General features: G+C 39.8%; 1 protein-coding gene across 2 annotated transcripts; it reads left to right on the forward strand.

Moving 5' to 3' along the window:
• The first annotated feature begins 11,855 nt into the window (after positions 1–11,855).
• kbtbd8 (kelch repeat and BTB (POZ) domain containing 8) lies at positions 11,856–18,930 on the forward strand. Of its 2 annotated transcripts, XM_069147238.1 has the most exons (5): positions 11,856–11,900; positions 13,640–13,847; positions 14,334–14,640; positions 14,806–15,625; positions 15,772–18,930. In XM_069147238.1, exons 1-5 carry the CDS (start codon positions 11,885–11,887, stop codon positions 16,233–16,235), a joined length of 1,815 nt encoding a protein of 604 aa, XP_069003339.1. In that variant the 5' UTR covers positions 11,856–11,884; the 3' UTR covers positions 16,236–18,930. The 2 variants fall into 2 exon arrangements, with proteins under 2 accessions (XP_069003339.1, XP_069003258.1); XM_069147157.1 differs by lacking the exon at positions 11,856–11,900 and having other exon boundaries at positions 13,125–13,847.
• Positions 18,931–19,160: the final 230 nt, after the last annotated feature.

The raw sequence follows: 19,160 nt of genomic DNA on the forward strand, positions 1-19,160 counted from the left end.
ATCAGATGATTTTTCATGTCTATGCGAACCATTTTCCCTTGAGCACACAAATGTATGACACATGCATATTCAGCCTACACAAATGCAAAGCGCAGGCAATAAGTGGCATTTAGCTAAATTAAAGAGAACACAGACACAAAACAATCAGAAAATGATTAACTTTTAGTTACATGTCTGTGTATACTTAACAGACCCCAAAATGTCATGTTTTGAAACACACTTGACAGTGTGGCATTTAGCTTTTTATAGTCCTGAATAAAAGAAGCCTTATTTAAAAATAAGAACTGTGACATTATTTATATATTAAAATATTGCTATACCATTTGTTTTGATGGCACGGTTTAAAAATACAGCCATGCAGCTGCAAATATGGGCTTTCATATTGTACATAAAATAAAGACGGGAAGATAAATAAATGAGTGCACAGATGTTTAACTGACTGTTTCTGGAAAATGATTAGCATAATTGCAATTAATTTTTCGCATTAAAAATACATTTGTTCCTATTAAATATGTTCTAAAAAGAATGTCGGATAATATCCTTAAGCTTATTTATCAAACAAAACGCTTTTGGATGGATCTCCTAGTTAAACAACCTTGCCCCCGCAGTTTAAGCAGCACTGTTATGCCTTGTCCACTAATTCAGTGACTTGGCCCGCAGCCATGGGATTAAAAGAGATAAGTACTGGTGAATACGCCACTGCTTGGAAGGGAGGTCTCCCATTTATCACCCAGTGAGACCAGTGAATAATACATGGGCTTGTCCAGTCCGTGCACAGTAAAGCAAGGGCACTTGTGGTAAAAAAGTATTGCCCTTGTCTAACCAGTTAGGTCTCCCTGAGGCTGATTCCGACAGGTCTATTTGGAACAGTCTTGTTTGACCTCTCCCTATGTCTTCCCTTGGAGCCATGCGTGCAGCCGATCAATCACTTGATAATACACACACCTCCCTGTTCATTTCCATGCATGTACACACATACTTCTTTTTTTTGTGTCTGGCTTTCCCTGGACCAACACATTAGGGCTGGATTATATCTGTTTCCTATCAAATATGAACTCTGCGGCCTTGAAACACGAAACAGCAATGTCTGGTATGCATGTAAGCCAATATTAATAAAACCCCACATCACTCTACTTTGGCATGCATGGTCTTCCTCAGCAGTACGACACTGATCACACTAGAATGACTCTGATTGCTGTGCACTTCTCAAGAGAAGAGATGGGATTCATGAATCCAAATGGTTCAGCAGGTGTCAGCATGTAACACTGCTCCCAGCTGTGGTATTTTTGCGCATGGGCTGGATTGACATATAAGCACAGGTCTGCGACAGTGTATTCACTGATCTTCAGATAGGAAGGGGGAGAAATGGAGGAGCAAAAAACCCTAACCATGGGGGATACACAACGACATGGCCACCATCAGGGATCTGGTTTCATATTGTGTGGAAAACCTTCTCATAGACTGGTGCAGCAGGTATGGGTGAGATGATTAAGTGCTAAAGTTGCATTTTCTCCTCTGAGCAGGCAGCCCTGAGGCCAGAGAGGCTGCATGATTGCCTCTGTGTGCTACATTACATTGACATGATGGAGAATACTCTCCTGGGGCCTGAAATAATGTAAAAGGAAAGTGAGAGAGAGCAGGGAAAAAAGCCCAGCCGAGCCTTTTCTGCCGGGACCTAAGACTTTTCTCCATGCAATCAGATTTGCTCATAGATCTCCTCGTGCCACTGCCTCAGTACTGATGACAGACAGAGCATTTTCACATGGGTGCACGGCAGCACACAACAGGGGAGTGCTCTAATCCGATTCTGCTATTAGAGCCCCAGAACCTTCCTGCTGTGTGTCTCCAGCCTTCAGGCCACTCCGGCTCTGCCTGACTCTGGGAGAGCGCAACCATGCTGTGGACGCACAGGTCTGTGAAGAAGAAGACCACAAGGGGACGATTTAGAAGGAGGAAAAAAAAAAAGGGCTGGTCAACATTGGACAAAATGAGTGGAGTGCAAGTTTTTTTCCCTTGACTAATTAGCGTGAAGCTAAAAAAAGCAAAATTTTATAAAACCAAATCCATCAGCCGGACAAGTGGAACAAATGAGCCGACCTCACACCAGGAGGCAGCATAGCCTTATTTGTTTGCTTTTACAACTTGAAGGGCAGACAATGCACGGTCACCCAGGAGAAACCTATTGAAACTGTCCCCAAAGTTGGAGGCAATGTGAACCTCGGCGGCCTATTAGGCCAGCCAGATCAAAAACACACAAGCTTTGATCCAGCATTATCAGCTCGGTTACATTTCCGGCACAGCACCAACACAAGAAAAGAGGACATTTCCTTTTTTGGGGCTCATCTTTGCTAAACAGCGGGTTTGCTTTCTATCTCAGCTATGAAAGCATGAATGGTTAATATCACCACAGGATATGGCAACCCGCTATGTTTGCAACAGACTGGATAATATTCAGGCAGCTTCCAAAAGACTTTGATATTTATACAGTCTTATCTTTCCTCAAATCAATTCAATCTTGAGGAATTCCTGCCAGTGTCTAGGCTGGAGTATTAAACTATAAATATCAGTATTCATCTTGTACCTTTCAACTCCTAACTGCAAATAAAGTAAAGTAAACAATATTTAGCCATGCCATTAAAAGAGATGGCTTGACATTTTGGGGTATAGGCTTTTTTTTGCTGAAGGTTAGATGAGAAGATTGATGTCACTCTGATGTGTGTCCACTAAATACGAAGAGTCTAAAGATCACCAATTATCAGGTAATATCTTATTGTTTTAATCACAATAAAAAAATGTGCTGGTTTACAAGGGAATTTTTGCCATACTTATTGTTAGCCAGGCAGGACCATGTGGCAGGACTCCTGGAAAGTTAATGTTCCTGACCAGGAAAAAGTCTGAAACAAAACCCCCTTGAGAGCAAATTGAGGGATTTGTATCTGATTTAGGAAAGGAAATGAGTTTTAGTTTTAATACGTTTTAGAGATCACGGTAGATGGATCTTTGTTGTGAACCAGAAAAGCCATTTTCCCCCGCTTTATGCAAAGCTAAGCGAATCAGCTGCTGGCTTTAGCTTTATATAGTGTAGCAATATGATCAAGGTATCAATTGTGTCATCTAACTCTTAACAATTGACTGAGCAATCTTTTTAGATTTTTATATGTAATGCTAACCTTTAAAGCCAAATACTAAATACATCTTTTACTGTCCTACTTTTTGACAATAAAAAGTCCACAAAAAAAAGAAAATCTAAGTCAGAAGTCATGTCGCTAAACAACAACCATTAGCAAACAGCTCTGTCAGCAGTTTGAGTTGCCATGGTGGGATTGTCTGAAAATGAAGGTGCTTTTGGGGGAACTCAGGCCATCTGCTCATCAGCTCCTCAGGTGGGGTTACGGAGAAAGGAGAGTCAGAGGAAATGAATGAGAAAAGGACTTTTTAAACATGAAGAAGGACCTCTAGGTCTGTATTTACAGCAGCTTCCCGTAGAGCTCCTATTTGTCTCCTCCTGAGTAGCGAGTGTGGGGGGGGGGGGGGGGGGGGGGGGGGGGAGCCCAGGGCCTCTCACAACATCTGCAGGCATTCTTCCACAGGCCCCCAGAGGGACATAATAACCCATTACCTCCATCTCTGACAAAAACACACATTTAAACTACAATTACACCCCCTGCCTCATGTTCCTCATACATTCCATCTCATCTCCTCTTCCTCTTGTGCTTAACAATTCAGTCGTTTCCAAACTCTGAACGCATATAAACACTGGCCTTGTGCATAAATGCAGACCACAGACACTCACAAATACAATTAAATGTTTGGAGTACAGTAAAACATGAATACACTCATTCACTCTACTCCGAACCAAAAATGAAAGATACTTGGAATAAAAACACAGAACAGCAGTGGATCATAGATCATGACACTTCTAATTTCATTGGTTAGGGAGTCAGTTTTATGGGCTAGAACAGTGATATTGTGAATGCCGACTATAATAAGAAATCTCTCGTGCCATGACCAGAAAATAATGTGCAAAATTGGCAGAAAGTAGAAAGTGTGGATGTCAGGTGATCAGTTTCAATGTATCAAAAGGGACATCTGTGGATGGTGTGGGTAATCAGAAACCAGAGCTATCATCAAATATCAGCGACCCCAGGAAGCCTTTTCCTCTGATTCAACAGTAGCTAGGGCCAATTTCACAGGCCACACTGTGGCTGAATGGGAAGAAATTGGAAAAAAAAAAAGTGCAATCGATTGCAAAGATTGTAGTTGTACTTCTATTTGTCTCTTCTTCTGTCATTTTACAGTGTTACACAGAGTTTGAGTGCATTTCCAGCCTGCACAGCACTGATGATGGCACTGCAGTAAAAGTGCTACCTTCAGGTCTTGTGCTGCATGCAGAAAATGGATGTCAAATTATTTGTGTAGAACTTTCTTTCTAGAAAATATGAATCCATTAACACACTAACATCAACAACATTGTTTATATCATCAAACCCTAATGGTAATGGGTGATTTGTTGCTGCTTGTTCTGTGTTGCCATAATTGAACCACAGGACCGTGGACAGTGAAAAATGTCTCTTTATTTCCTTTGTGTGCCTTTAGTTTGAAATTGAAATGAGACAATGTATGAGGTGCTGGCATTCTGCTTGTTCAGATGACAGTCCAAGTCAAAGGTCGCTCTCACTTTACAAAACACATCTGTGACTATAACTTAAGAATTGATGTGCTAGTTATGACAGAATTTCACACATGTCTAATTGGATGAAATAATGAAATAGTGACATTCATTATCACTGTGATATCAAAATTATCTACAAAACACTTTCTGTCCATAACTCAGGAACAGAAGGGATGATTGTGGCCATATTTCACATTTGGTCAGATACTGAATTCATCATTCAGTGCCCATCTTTAAACTGTAGTGTTTGTGTACACCTTCTATGATGTTATAGATGTATGTAAAGCATAACATTTTTGAGAATTTGTAGCTTCTTTGCAGCAACATCTATAGTTGAAGCTTTGTCTGCTGTCGATCTGCTTTATTTAAAAACAATATTAAAGACATGATTGTAAACTACAACTTGACTGGTGGCAGAGAAATACAAACATAGAACAATAATTTAAAAGTATTTATTCATACACAGTACAGCTCCCTAAATGCTTGAATAGCACAGATAATCATACATTTCACCCAGTCCAGATGAAAACCTCCTCAGTTTAACTTTAAGAAACAGCTCCTTACCCTTGTTTAATTTTAAATAGGTACAGAGCCAGCACAATGTACCACAGTCCAAACAATCATGAACTGCACTCTACAAAACATTATCTGTATCTGGAAAACTAGAGAAGGCGTTAGTGTTCCCACTGCTGACATTATGCAAATAAAAGGTTTGAAATTGAACTTTTGAAAGAAGTTGAAATGTTTTTTTTTTTTTTTTTAAAAGAACTAAAAGTGACAAATCAATTTATGTGCAAGTCCTGAGTGAAGTTTTGATGAAGGTGCATGAGGAGTGAAAGTAATGGGATTTAAAAAAAAAGAATAATGTTTTGGTTTGAAGGTGAAGAACTGAGACCTGAAAGAGTTTGCAGTATCACTTACAGGTAGGAGGTTAATGCTTTGGATTTTCCGCAGATGCAATTTGTGTTTAATTTATCGGACAGGCTTGTGTAATTCTTCTACAAATTAACTGATAAATGATTAAAAGCAATAGTTGAGTAAATGACATGTGCATTAATACTTAGGGATTACATGGCAATCACAATGTTCAATAAACAGCAATTAGTCTATTTCTCCTGACAGCGTGAGGTTGCAGGTGCTGCCACATGAATGTCAAATGACTGCAGCAAAGTCCCAACTCAGCTCAGATAGAGAGCACAAATTGCAGTGAATTATCAACTGCCATCACCACCAAGGTCATTGCCTCATTAGTGTTGACAGCGTGTGAAGAGCCTGAAATATGCAATCAACATAATAATAGAGGATTTCAATGAAATATTCAAGTTTGACTTGATTTGTTAATACAAATTGTATGTTTCCCTTTGCAACTATTAATATTTAATCTTAAATTGTATCATTAGATGGAATGATTTGATAAGGCTTGCTTGTTTATGTTTAAAAAAAAATATTTGTCATAAATCATTAAATATGTATATTTTGGAAATTAAATGGCCATAGATTGGCTGACATTATTAATTTATGCAGATTTGAAAGGTTAAATGCTTTTCACATTTTCAACATTATCAAGCTGCATTTATCTAATCAAATAGCTGTGGAAAGTGAAAAGAGGGTGGCGGTCAGGATGTCGTACTGTACAGTATTTGTCACGGATGGCATTTGCAGAGAAATTGGGATTTTCTTTTGGGGGTTGGAGGGGAAGGGGGTAGGGGGGGGGTGACATAAGCTATAATTACAGTTTTATAGTGTTTGAGTTAATGAAGCCCTAAAATGTCCATAAAGACAAGCGCACAAAAAATATATACATGAATGCATAAAAAAAAAAAAAAAAAAAAAAAAAAATACATGGAGAAAAAGTCTGAGTTTTTTCTGTAACTGCATTTTAGAATTTCGAATAATAAATGCCGGACTGGATAAAAACTTGTTTTTCCACTCTATTACTATGAAACACAGTATTTTCCCAGTTCAAGCCAACATAATCCTGTCTGACCTAAAATTCATGGTCTAATATTTAAAGTCTTAGCTGTGATAAAAGACATTTGATATGTTGCATAAAGATAAGAAAACGTGCAAGTGAAATCATGAGTGTTCCAAAATTGTATTCAAATTTCTAGATTTTTATCTCCCTGGGGCATAATGAAAACCAGTTTAATGAGACATTTTGCAGTTGCATTTTAATTCACAGCTTTAACGAGTCAAGTCAAAGTATAAACAAGGCTACAGTCTTCTAAAAATGTATTTGATGAGGACATGTTTTTGTATCTGTTTGCAGAACAAAGCACCACACTTTAAGTGAGAAATATATTTTATTGGCCTGTAGTGTATATGCAGCGCTGAACTGTTCAAGTGATAACATTTACACACTATGCTAAAAAGAGTTGTGCTTGGTATTATCTGACCAAGTCAATGTGCACGTGACCCAAAGGTTAGAAAACAAGGCTAAAATATGTATTATAAGGCTGGACTGTATGACATGCTGGAGGGCTTTTAATTTGAAATAAGTGCTTTTAATTTGAAAACTCATCCACGCTGAATTTTAACAACCAATGGTGAAACATCACTCACTGACTCACTCACTCACTCACTCACTTAGTAACATACATTTAGGTTTCTAGGGCTAAACCATTGGAGTTAATTAACTTGTTTTTCTGTATTGTAGAATTTTTATTCCATCTGTGATTCCATACAAAATCAAAGATATTGTAGGCAGTCTACTAATAAACAGCAGCTTCCCATAGAGCTCCTTTTTGAGGAACGTTCTTCAAATTTAGCTACTTGGACTCAATTACTTCTATGTAGAAGGTCAGAGGTAGTTGTAGGATAACTTAATAATTCATATACTAATTATGACAACATTTCACACAAATATCTAGAAGGATAAAATGGTGAAGTGATGATATTTTATATCGAGAAGGTCAACGGTGAACTTCACCGTGATATCAAAATGTTCTGCAGAAACTCTTTTCTGGTCAGTATTCATTGCACAACTCACTAACGGGAGATCGAGACCCTATTTGACATTTGATCAGCTACTGAATTGGTGACACTAGTTTTGGGTGTCAACCTTAAATTTGTGGGGATTGTATAGATCTGCTGTGCTGTTGGGTTGGTGATTTTTGTGGAGGATTTACATTTTGCAATTTGTAGCTTCTTTGCAGCAACATCTAGTTGCAGCATTGTCTACTGTCAGTCAGTTTTTTAGACAAACATGTGAACACATTAAGGATTCCTTCACAGTCTTCTTCACGTATTTTATATAAGTTTGTAGAGATATGGATGAAACCACAACTTGAGCTATTGGCGGAGGCATACAACAGCAAGGCAGTAACTCTAGTTGAAATATTTTTTAGACAGTCTGGTGGCCAAATTGTCATACCAATATGACCGTACCCTTTTATAACTGCCAATGCCTTTTGTCTCATTATGCTGTCAGCGGTTACTGCCTAAAATAGTTGCGCTGGATTACTTTCTAGATATGAGAACATATGTCCAATGGCACCATTTGAACTCTTAATTCTCATGATCTCCAGGATGAATTCAGAAAGAGTTTTAACCACTGAATACTGTATGTTGCTTCACTGAAAGGTCACAGCAAAACTTGATAAAGTGTCTAACTTGGGTTATCAAACAATTGAGGACACTGCATCATATTTCACTTAGCTTAGTTTATGTACAATTTTGCATCATTTACATTTTTTTTTATTTTTAATGAGAAAACACTAGCGTAACCTTAACATTCAACAGTTATTGGTTAAATTTGCAGTAATACTGTATATCAATTGTACAAACATTTTTTCCATGCATCTGTGTATTTTGCAAGTTTCTACGGCTCAAGTAACTGCTGTTGTATGTTTTCCAATATAACAAATACCAGCCTCAATGTCAGTTTTCTACTATGCGTAGTTCAAATGCCAAAACAAAGGTGAGACATTTAAGTTCTGTTCAAGAGCAGAACATTTTGGTTGGATTTGAGAGTTCTACTGAAAGGAAAACAATTCTGCACCCTCTAACTAAGGTGTTGGCATTAAATCTGGCAGACATGGAACTTCACCAAATAAAGAGGGAGCAGAAATCACAGATGTAGAGAAAGTAAATACCATATAAAGATAACTCCAATATTGCATTACAAGATCATTTTTGCAACTCACTCCACTATAAAACCTAATGCTAGTTTTAGAAAACAAAAAAATACCTGAAAAATGTAAGTGTATATCACAATATGAGAGAGACGCTGAGAGGAGTGTGTTGTTGGTGTCATATGAGTCCATAGAAACTCCTTTTCCTTGGAGAGAAGTTACAGTTTGTAAATGATTCTAGGGCACAGACGGATTTGGGTATTATCATTTTGTGGATAAAATCTCACTCATATTGTAAGAAAGTTTGACTGTAAATGTGTCTTATCATAGAAACATAGACCCTATGGTCCCTGATTATATGATTAATTCAATTGAATTCAAATCAATTTTATTTATATCGCGCCAAATCACATTATTTTATTAGATTGCAAATGTAACTTAGGATATTTGCCTTAATTCATCTATTAATAGATTTTCTCAACATAAGCTTCTGTAGAATATTGTCCTGTGTCTGCTAACTAAAGCATTTCCCCATGAGGAGAAATGGGTTTTTAGAGTTGTAGCTGTGGCAGTTTAGTGCCCATTGTTTTGCCTCTGTGGCAAATATATCCCTCAGAATTGCAACCCAAATAATTTGTCAAGGTTTCACCAATGACCTAAGACTTCTTCCCATGAGGTTTTGTAATACTGGAAAACACCCTATAATTGAGGACAATGTGACATTATTTCTATGCACATAGAGACTGACTCTTGTAATACAATCAATTTTATAGGTTAATATTAGACTTTTAAACATGAGCTTCATCACATGAATCTAGGAACAGCTGTCTCCTTCAAAACATGTTGCTTCAAATATGTAACGGCAAGTACCTTTGGGAGAAAATGTGCCCCTACTGCTGCCTTAATTACTTGGCATGCTTGTGGGGTCACAATTCACAACTTCTTGATTATGGTCTTTAATATGTTCCACCATATGGCTGTCAAGAATGTGAAGCATGTCCTGAGCTAAAACTTTCTGTTATAAGACCCTACATCCTCTTTATGCAATTCAAAATAAAGGAAAGGTTGATAAAAAAAACAAACAAACGTGTTTTTAGTATGTGAATCCCTGCAAGTGATTTCCAGATTTACAAACTGTACTAGTAAATCAGGATAGTATTTTTAAGGGTATTAGTTGCAAACAATGTGTTTTCTATTTTCATTCCACCATCCCAAGAAACTATTGTTTTAACCTTCAAATATACTTTTCAGATAAAGTGGAAATGGCTTCATTTTCAGTCCTAAAGACCAAATGAACAGACACTGTGTACAAAAAAAGCACATACATATATGATGGAAAAAAGATTTGTCTCTTCCTCTTATTTGCATTGTGGCTCCGGAAAGTCTCTTGTCAAGCAGGTTCCGAAAAGTCTCTTTTGGTTTTCTCTCTTATTTGCAAGTGATTCCTTTATTGTTTTACTTTCCACATCTAATTGACGATTCCCCTGTGTCCTTATCTTGTGACCTACAACCAACTCAGTACTACCATACGAAAGCAGATACAACGGGAATGGGGGTGACTGTCAACTGTTTGTCACACTGTATAAAAGCTGCCCTATGGAGGAGATCTGGGAACAATGCTGGACACCTCTCTTTGAGGGTGCATGTATTTGCTCCTTCTTGCAAGAATAAATGTCCTATGTTTGATTTTGAACCAAGCCTCTGAGTAATTTTTCCAACAATATACAGTGGTGTGAAAAAGTGTTTGCCCCCTTCCTGATTTCCAATTTTTTTTGCATGTCTGTCACTTAAATGTTTCAGATCATCAAACAAATTTAAATATTAGTCAAAGATAACACAAATAAACACAAAATGCAGTTTTTAAATGAAGGTTTTTATTATTAAGGGAGAAGAAAAAAAATCCAAACCCACATGGCCCTGTGTGAAAAAGTGTTTGCCCCCTCCTGTTAAAACATACAAAACATAACTTAACTGTGGTTTATCACACCTGAATTCAATTTCTCACCCAGGCCTGATTATTGCCAGAGTTCCAAGACCAAAACCACCGCTGAGCAAAAAGAACATTAAGGCTCGTCTCATTTTTGCCAGAAAACATATTGATGATCCCCAAGACTTTTGGGAAAATACTCTGTGGACTGACGAGACAAAAGTTGAACTTTTTGGAAGGTGTGTGTCCCGTTACATCTGGCGTAAAAGTAACACCGGATTTCAGAAAAAGAACATCATACCAACAGTAAAATATGGTGGTGGTAGTGTGATGGTCTGGGGCTGTTTTGCTGCTTCAGGACCTGGAAGACTTGCTGTGATAAATGGAACCATGAATTCTACTGTCTACCAAAGAATCCTGAAGGAGAATGTCCGGCCATCTGTTCGTGACCTCAAGCTGAAGCGAACTTGGGTTCTGCAGCAGGACAATGATCCAAAACACACCAGCAAGTCCACCTCTGAATGGCTGAAGAAAAACAAAATGAAGACTTTGGAGTGGCCTAGTCAAAGTCCTGACCTGAATCCTATTGAGATGCTGTGGCATGACCTTAAAAAGGTGGTTCGTGCTGGAAAACCCTCCAATGTGGCTGAATTACAACAACTTTGCAAAGATGAGTGGGCCAACATTCTTCCACAGCTGTAAAAGACTCATTGCAAGTTATCGCAAACACTTGATTGCAGTTGTTGCTGCTAAGGGTGGTCCAACCAGTTATTAGGTTTAGGGGGCAAACACTTTTCACACATGGCCATGTGGGTTTGGATTTTTTTCCCCCTCTCCCTTTAATAATAAAGAACTTCATTTAAAAACTGCATTTTGTGTTTACTTGTGATCCAATATGTTTGTGCTACCAAACACTTCAGTCACTGCTTGACAAGGTTTCCTCTTCTCCTCGGACCACGCTGCATCCACCTGTTCACATGCTGCTGCTTTAACTTTTTTTTTGGTCGATGGTGTTGAGTGTAATTCAGTTAATGTGCATAATTTAGCCAGACAGCACGAACTTTTTTTTTTTTTTTTCCCCCTATTTCAGATGAAGGGAATCTGATTGGCTGCGAGGTGCCGCGCTCCTCTTCCGATTGGCTGCTTCTTGTTTCCGGGGCTCCGCAGCGCTCACTGACGTTTCTCGGTCTGCTCCGAAACAGACTGGAGAGAATGGCTGCCAGTGGAGGTTAGCAAAAAAAAAAAAAAAAAATCTTCATTGTTTCGTGTACTCATCAGACTTCAGCAATGCCTTTTAAAGTTATAATTCGCGCGCTTAAATGTCGACCGAGTGTTCGCCTTACCGACTAATTGAAGAAGTCGTGACATGTCGCTTTCTCGTCGGAAGAGTCGAGCAACAAACGACTCCTCCAAACTGTTGGCTGTCGTTAGCTGCCGTTAGCCGTCTGGCTAACTTTCGGCCGGTTAGCTAACGACCCACAGCTGATTGTGTCAACACTTGTTTACGAGAAGAGACGGGAAGGTTTGACGAGTCGCGGTGACGGACACCGCCACCGAAACTCACGGACGACACGTCGCACGTGTTGCTGCTGTGCCCGTATAAGACGCGGATGTCGCCGCTGGGAACCTTTTGAGGTTCACGTCGCCTCTTTATATCTCGCAATGTGTCACAGAGACGTCGCTAACGTTAGCTCGGTGCTAGCTGTCCGCTAAAAGTTAAGCTCGCGGGCACGTCAACAAGCTAACGCAACCGCGTGCGTTGCGGTGGTAAACAAACCTTTGAACAACCGACCGCGAAGCAGGTTCAACTGTCCGAGCTTGTTTCCGATCCGACCGGCCGGTCGGGACAGTTTCCTGCCGGGCACCCGGGCTGCGGTGTGAGAGGTTAGCCAGCGAGCTACCGCCTGGCGAGACAGTTTTCTGTCCACCGAGTCTTTGTCCTGTCAGTGAGTTTCGCGTCGCTCAGCACGACGGATTTGTCGGGAAAAGTTTTTTTTTTTTTTTTTTTTTTTTTTCCGCCGTGGCAGCTGAGAAAAAAAAAAAAAAGAAAAGAAGTCTACAATGAAGTATGACAGGCGATATAAAGTTGGGGTCCCACTTGTGTAACTTGTCACAAGAAACTTGTGATAAGAAACCTGCATTTCTTTTGAAGGTGCAACTACAGTTGAATATTCACGTGTTTGTGGGACCATATATTATCCATACATCTTGGATATATATATATATATATATATATATATGTATATATATATTAGAAAGTGAACAACTTCGGTCCAATGTTGGAAACAAGCATGTGTAGAAACAAATAACAAAAAGAGGAGTTTTGTAGTTGTCAGTCATTTTTGTAGCTGGACCAATGACCTTATACTCACTTGAAGTTGTCATCGCTAAATATGCTTTGATGTCGTAATGTCTATTTTGAGACCAGACTAAACACTCTTTATCACTCAAACTCACTCTGCAATTTGCAGTATTTACTCACTGTGTAGTAATATCTAAAATGTATTCCATACATACGAGGAATGTACGCCACGAGCAGCTGAGTCCCCGGCTGGACCTATCATGTGTCTTTCCCCTGCTTTCCTTCCCCATATTCCCCGTCTATCTCTATTGCTCTCTGAATCAAAAGTAAAACATATTTAGTTTGATACATATTTATAATCACTATTGTCTGTAGTTTAAGTAGTAAACTACTTTCCATCTGGTGTTCTTTTTACCCAATAACAACGAATTGGATTTTTTTTTTATTATCAATCTAAGCCTATTCTTTTGTTCTCATAACATTCTGCATTTATGTAAGAGTTGCAAGATCAAGCATCTCATAACCCTAACATGAATTACTATTTACCAATTTGTATTTTAAGTAGTCTGATCAACTGTTTCAGTGTGTTTAATAGTGCCTACACCACTTCTAAACATGCAATGGTGATGTAATGTTTTTCTCTCTCTTTGCACTGTGTTGTCCAGAGGTAGGGAAGCTGTTACAAGTACTGAATGGGACACCGCCAACCACCAACTACAACGGGGTAGATGCTGTTCATGCCTGTAACATCCTTCAGCAGCTCAAGGCCTTGTATGATGAAGCACAGCTCACAGACATCGTTGTAGAAGTGGACCATGGCAAGACTTTCTCATGCCACCGAAATGTTCTGGCAGCAATCAGCCCCTATTTTAGGTATAAAATGTTGAATTTGCACAAATTTATGTTTTCTTACTCGAGTTACAACAGTGAGTTTTTCACAGTATGATAACTGTCTCGGAAATTATCACAGTGTGATGGTGCCACTGTTTAAGGTATTTCATTTTTCTTATTAAACATTATTTGGTATTATTATTATATTTGGTATTATTATTATCATCCTTTACATTGTCTGAAGGGCCACCAGCAGCGCTCTTAACGATTATCAAAAACGTTGACAGTTTACTGGAGGTGTGTGACATTAAAGCCATGCACATAGGTGATGTCAGCACCCCGAGCTGGAAAAGATGGAGTTAGGAGCTGGGATGTGGAAGATTATTTCAATAGCGCATTTTGACACAAGAAAGTTATGGGTTAACTGATGAATGTTATGATATTCATATCAAACTTTCTTGTCAAATTTTAGCCTGAGAATGGATTAATATCATGATGGTGTTTATCTTTTCTCACCTTCACCACCAGGTCCATGTTCACCAGTGGCCTTACAGAGAGCAGTCAGCGTGAGGTCAAAATTGTCGGGGTTGAATCTGAATCCATGCACCTCGTCCTAGACTATGCCTACACATCCAGGGTCACGCTCTCCGAGTCCAATGTCCAGGCCCTGTTCACTGCAGCCAGCATTTTCCAGATTCCTGCTCTGCAGGATCAGTGTGCCCAATTCATGATCAGCCGGCTTGACCCTCAGAACTGTATCGGGGTCTATATGTTTGCTGATGCATATGGGCACCAGGAACTGAGGGAACGCTCACAAGATTACATCCGGAAGAAGGTCAGTTGAATATGAGCATTTGTTTGATTCTTAAGTCATTTGCAGTGTGACTTAATGAAAATAGCTGCTGCCAGTTCATGCCACTATTTTTAGATGTTGCTTTATTCTGGTCCGGTCAGTCTGTTGAACTGCTAAAAGCTCAAACATTTTATTTTTTTGTTGCAGTTCTTGTGTGTATCACGGGAGCAAGAGTTCCTCCACATGACCAAGGAGCAGCTGGTCAGCATCCTGAACAGTGATGACCTCAACGTGGAGAAGGAAGAGCACGTCTATGAGAGCATTGTCCGCTGGCTGGAGCATGATGGGCCCAGCCGTGAAGCCCACCTAGCTGAGGTTTTCTCCCAATGCATCCGTCTGCCTTTGCTGGATGAGGCCTTTTTCACTGGGATACCTGCCCCTTTTGCTTGTGCCCTGTCCCTGTCAAAAGACCCTGCTGAGGTCAAAGCTCGCCTCACTGGCATGAATGGTTGCCCACAGCGCCTGGGTATGACTGCTTCTGAGATGGTCATCTGCTTTGATGCTGCTCATAAACACTCAGGTAAGAAGCAGACGGTGCCTTGCCTGGACACAGCCACAGGAAGGGTGTTCAAGCTCTGCAAACCACCTAATGATCTCCGGGAAGTTGGTATCCTGGTGTCCTCAGAGAACGATATCTACATTGCCGGTGGTTACCGACCGAGCAACAGTGAGGTGTCTATAGACCATCGAGCGGAGAGTGACTTCTGGCAGTACGAACACGCAGGTAACAGATGGCTTACACGTGCACCTCTGCTGAGAGCACGGATCGGCTGCAGGCTTGTGCACTGCTGTGGGAAGCTTTATGCACTGGGAGGCCGCGTTTACGAAGGCGATGGGCGAAACGCATTAAAATCAGTGGAGTGCTATGATGCTAGGGACAACTGTTGGACAGCAGTCAGTCCTATGCCAGTGGCCATGGAGTTTCACAGTGCTGTGGAGTACAGAGACCGCATCTATGTCCTCCAAGGTGAGTTTATGGCGCTGAAGAGAAACAATGATTCAAAATGATCTAAAAATATGAACATGTGACAAACATATATGAGAAACTATGTTAAAGCAGCTGATATTAGTTTTTAAATGACTTTTTCTTTCTTTCTTTCTTTATTTCCACAGGTGAATATTTCTTCTGCTTTGATCCCCGTAAAGACTATTGGAGTCATCTGGCCCCAATGTGTGTCCCTCGGAGTCAGGGTCTGGCTGCCTTGTATAAGAACTGCATCTACTACATTGCCGGCATCTGCAAGAACCACCAGCGCACCTTCACTGTAGAGGTCTACGACATCGAGAAGAACACATGGAGCCGCAAAAAGGATCTGCCCTTTGACCAAGCCACTAGCCCGTACATCAAGGCCATGCTGCTGCAAGGCAAGCTACACCTGTTTGTACGGGCCACACAGGTAATGGTGGAGGAGCATGTGTTTCGCACCAGCCGCAAGAACTCCCTTTACCAGTACGACGATGAGGCAGACACGTGGACCAAAGTCTATGAGACGCCCGATCGCCTCTGGGATTTGGGTCGCCATTTTGAATGTGTGGTGGCCAAACTTTACCCACAATGTCTACAGAAAGTGCTTTGAGGTAGCTGATTTTTGTGAACCCAATCAATGAGGTAGAGGGAGTAGTGTGGTCCTGCCTTCCCTGTGCCTGGTGTTACTTTGGGTTTGCACCACACGGACCATTTTTTTTGGTTGAGTCTTAAGTCGTTCACACTTTGGTTTAACATGATCAAAATGGGGGTGCTTTTAAAAGTTGCAGTATTTTTTTTTTTCCAGTTGGCACCAACTACCCACACTGAGGCTTGTTTAACAAAACCATACAATGAATCATAAGTGCAATTATCCTATTTTTTTTGCTTGTTGTTGAGCCATTTCTACTTTTGTTTCAGATACATAAATGGGTATTGAGTTTTACAATTGTTAAGCATGCAAATGAGGGAGTCGGCTCGGTAAGAGTGCCCTCTGGAGATATGAAAGCTGTCTATCAGCATAAAGTAAAAATGTCTATCTATAAATATACATAAAAATTAACCATATAAACTATATATATATTCATACGGGTAAGATGAGTACCTTAGCTCATTAGTAGGTTGTTGGCTCTGCGGTTTGTGTGAGTATTTTTTTTTTTCCATTCTGTGTAAATGCCTTTCTTCAGCTTGTTTTATAGAGACAACTTTTACTTTGAAGAGTGCTTGTGATTTAGCATTTTCGAAGGTTGAAGCTTACGTGATATTCTTACGGCCCTCTCTTCCTTCACAAGCGTCAGTGTGTCCAAACATACTCTGTGTGTGGCTTCAGATCGCTTTGTAGGTTTAGTTTCAGATTCCATTCGAACGGGGGCTCTCACCTGCTTGAGTTGACATCCACTTTGTGTCACATGCAAAGATTCATGTAAGTGAAAGGTTTGAATATTCATTCTCCACATTGGAGAAATAAGGACGGAGTCAAATTTGTGGCAACACTAAGTGGCAAGTTCAGACCAACTAACAGGTTTACCTCAGAAACTTTAGAGATATTGGATTAGGAGAAAAGGGACAGTTCAGGCTATTGTGTTGTTGAAGCAACTCTGTGAAAAACTGCTCAGCATTGAGCTCTGAAGTTGTTTTTGACATCAGATTATAATCATTTGAATAAAGGTTGTGAAAGAACCTCCTTCTTAAATGCCCAAAAAGCATTTGAGGTCTTGTTATAGTTGTTGTGGACTTTGAAACGACTTTTGTGGTAGCAATAAATCATGGAACTGTGATTAGGCTATATTATGTTGTATTACCTTAGTAAAAGTGCATTAATGGTTTCATGTGCTTGTCTCTGCTAGTGAAAATCACAGTAGTACCAATAATGATTGTTTTGTGTTGCATGGGTGCAGGCTTGAAGTGACGCGTGATTTAGTGCAAAACATTTGCAATGCCAATGTGCCTGTGGCTAGAAAAGGAGTATCGGGGGCGGAAAAACCAAAACTGTTCCTCCTGATGAAGAATATCTGAAAAGTCTTACTCAGCGTTGCACTGAGTCACTCTCCACTTCAGCGGTCCTTGACTGCAAACTTTACGAAGCACCGTCTCGAGCAAGCGAGAGCGGTTCGGGTTGTGTGCTAATTCAACGAACAGCCATGAATCCGTCTTTACCCGCCATCACATACAGAGGACACAAACTGTTGGTGCTGCTTCATCTTTTTTTTTTTTTTTTTTTCCTGATTTATTTGTTTTGTTTTTTTGACAATCTTGTATAGAAGAATACCACCGCTGAGTGGCGCTTCTTGTCAACATGTGACATTTACAGTGCCGTCAGTTTCCTCACGCAGGTTCCTGTGTCATCTTTGCACTACACATTTCTCTTGTATTTTATCTTCACAAACAGTGCCCCTCTATTAAGGTTATAGTAACCATATAGCAATCATTGAGGAGATTTACATGGAAATTAACACCACAAGAGTCACATTCAAAAAGGACCTGAGGATATAATTTACTTCTCCAAGAGAAGATCCACTCTTGACTGACTTTAAGCTCTTGTTTTTTTTCTTCTTTTTGTTGACATGGCTTGAACAATGCCCCCAAAAGCCCTCATCAAGGGTAAGAGAGGGTCTGAACTTCATCCACAAGTCCACAGACGGCCATTTGAGAACCAGGAACGGAGAACTCTCAGGATTTCTACTGATACACAGTACTGTATTTAAAATGTTTTTGTTATGTGTAATATACTGTACTATAGGTTTGCTGTACTTGCACAGTTTTTCTAAACTTCAGTTTCTTTTGTAACTTGAAAAAAAATAGATGTGATTTCTTTTTGTTGTCTCCAGTGGCTGTTTTCCCCCTTTATGTAATTATCTATTTAGTTTTGGTAGAGTAATCCTGCTCTGTTGAGAAAAAAATGATTACCTGCACGAGTGATATATTTTGAGTTGTATTTTTCCCTGTAGGACAGTAGTATTTCTTTGTAACATCTCACTGAAACTAAAGCATTACAGATCAAGTAACAACTTTGTTACGTCATATTTCAAACACCAGTCATGTAATTCAACAAGCTAGAAAGAAGAAAAAAAAACCTGCCTCCTCTGCTAGAGAGTTGGTGGCCCTGTGCTGCTGAGCAAAGCCCATTCTGGTCATCTACATGCCTCGCTTATGGGTGCTATTCCATTGTGTCCCTTTATGCATTTCTTTCTTTCCTCACATTTACTTTGCTGGTTTGTCTGTTTTGGGTTTCGGGTTATAGTGGTTGTTGAGCTCAACTGTGAAATTCACATTGCACATAATTTGAAAATAAAACTATTAAAAGGGAACATTTGTTGGTCATTTCTTTCATTATTTTTTTTTTTTTAACATGGGATTATTCTCTGTGATACATCAGCAGTCCCAGTTCAAGTGACTTCATCTGGCCAATATTTACTATCTGTCACACTGTAGTCAGCAGTGTGACCTGCAAAACATGCAGAGACCGCTGTGTTACTAGTGATCTAAAACTGGTGTAAACTCGGTTAAACCCGCAGGCCATGTGTGACACGTGACTACA

Source organism: Embiotoca jacksoni, unplaced genomic scaffold, assembly GCF_022577435.1.
Source record: "Embiotoca jacksoni isolate LCO1_2020_lvr unplaced genomic scaffold, fEmbJac1.0.p SCAF_1, whole genome shotgun sequence".
Lineage (NCBI taxonomy): Eukaryota > Metazoa > Chordata > Actinopteri > Embiotocidae > Embiotoca > Embiotoca jacksoni.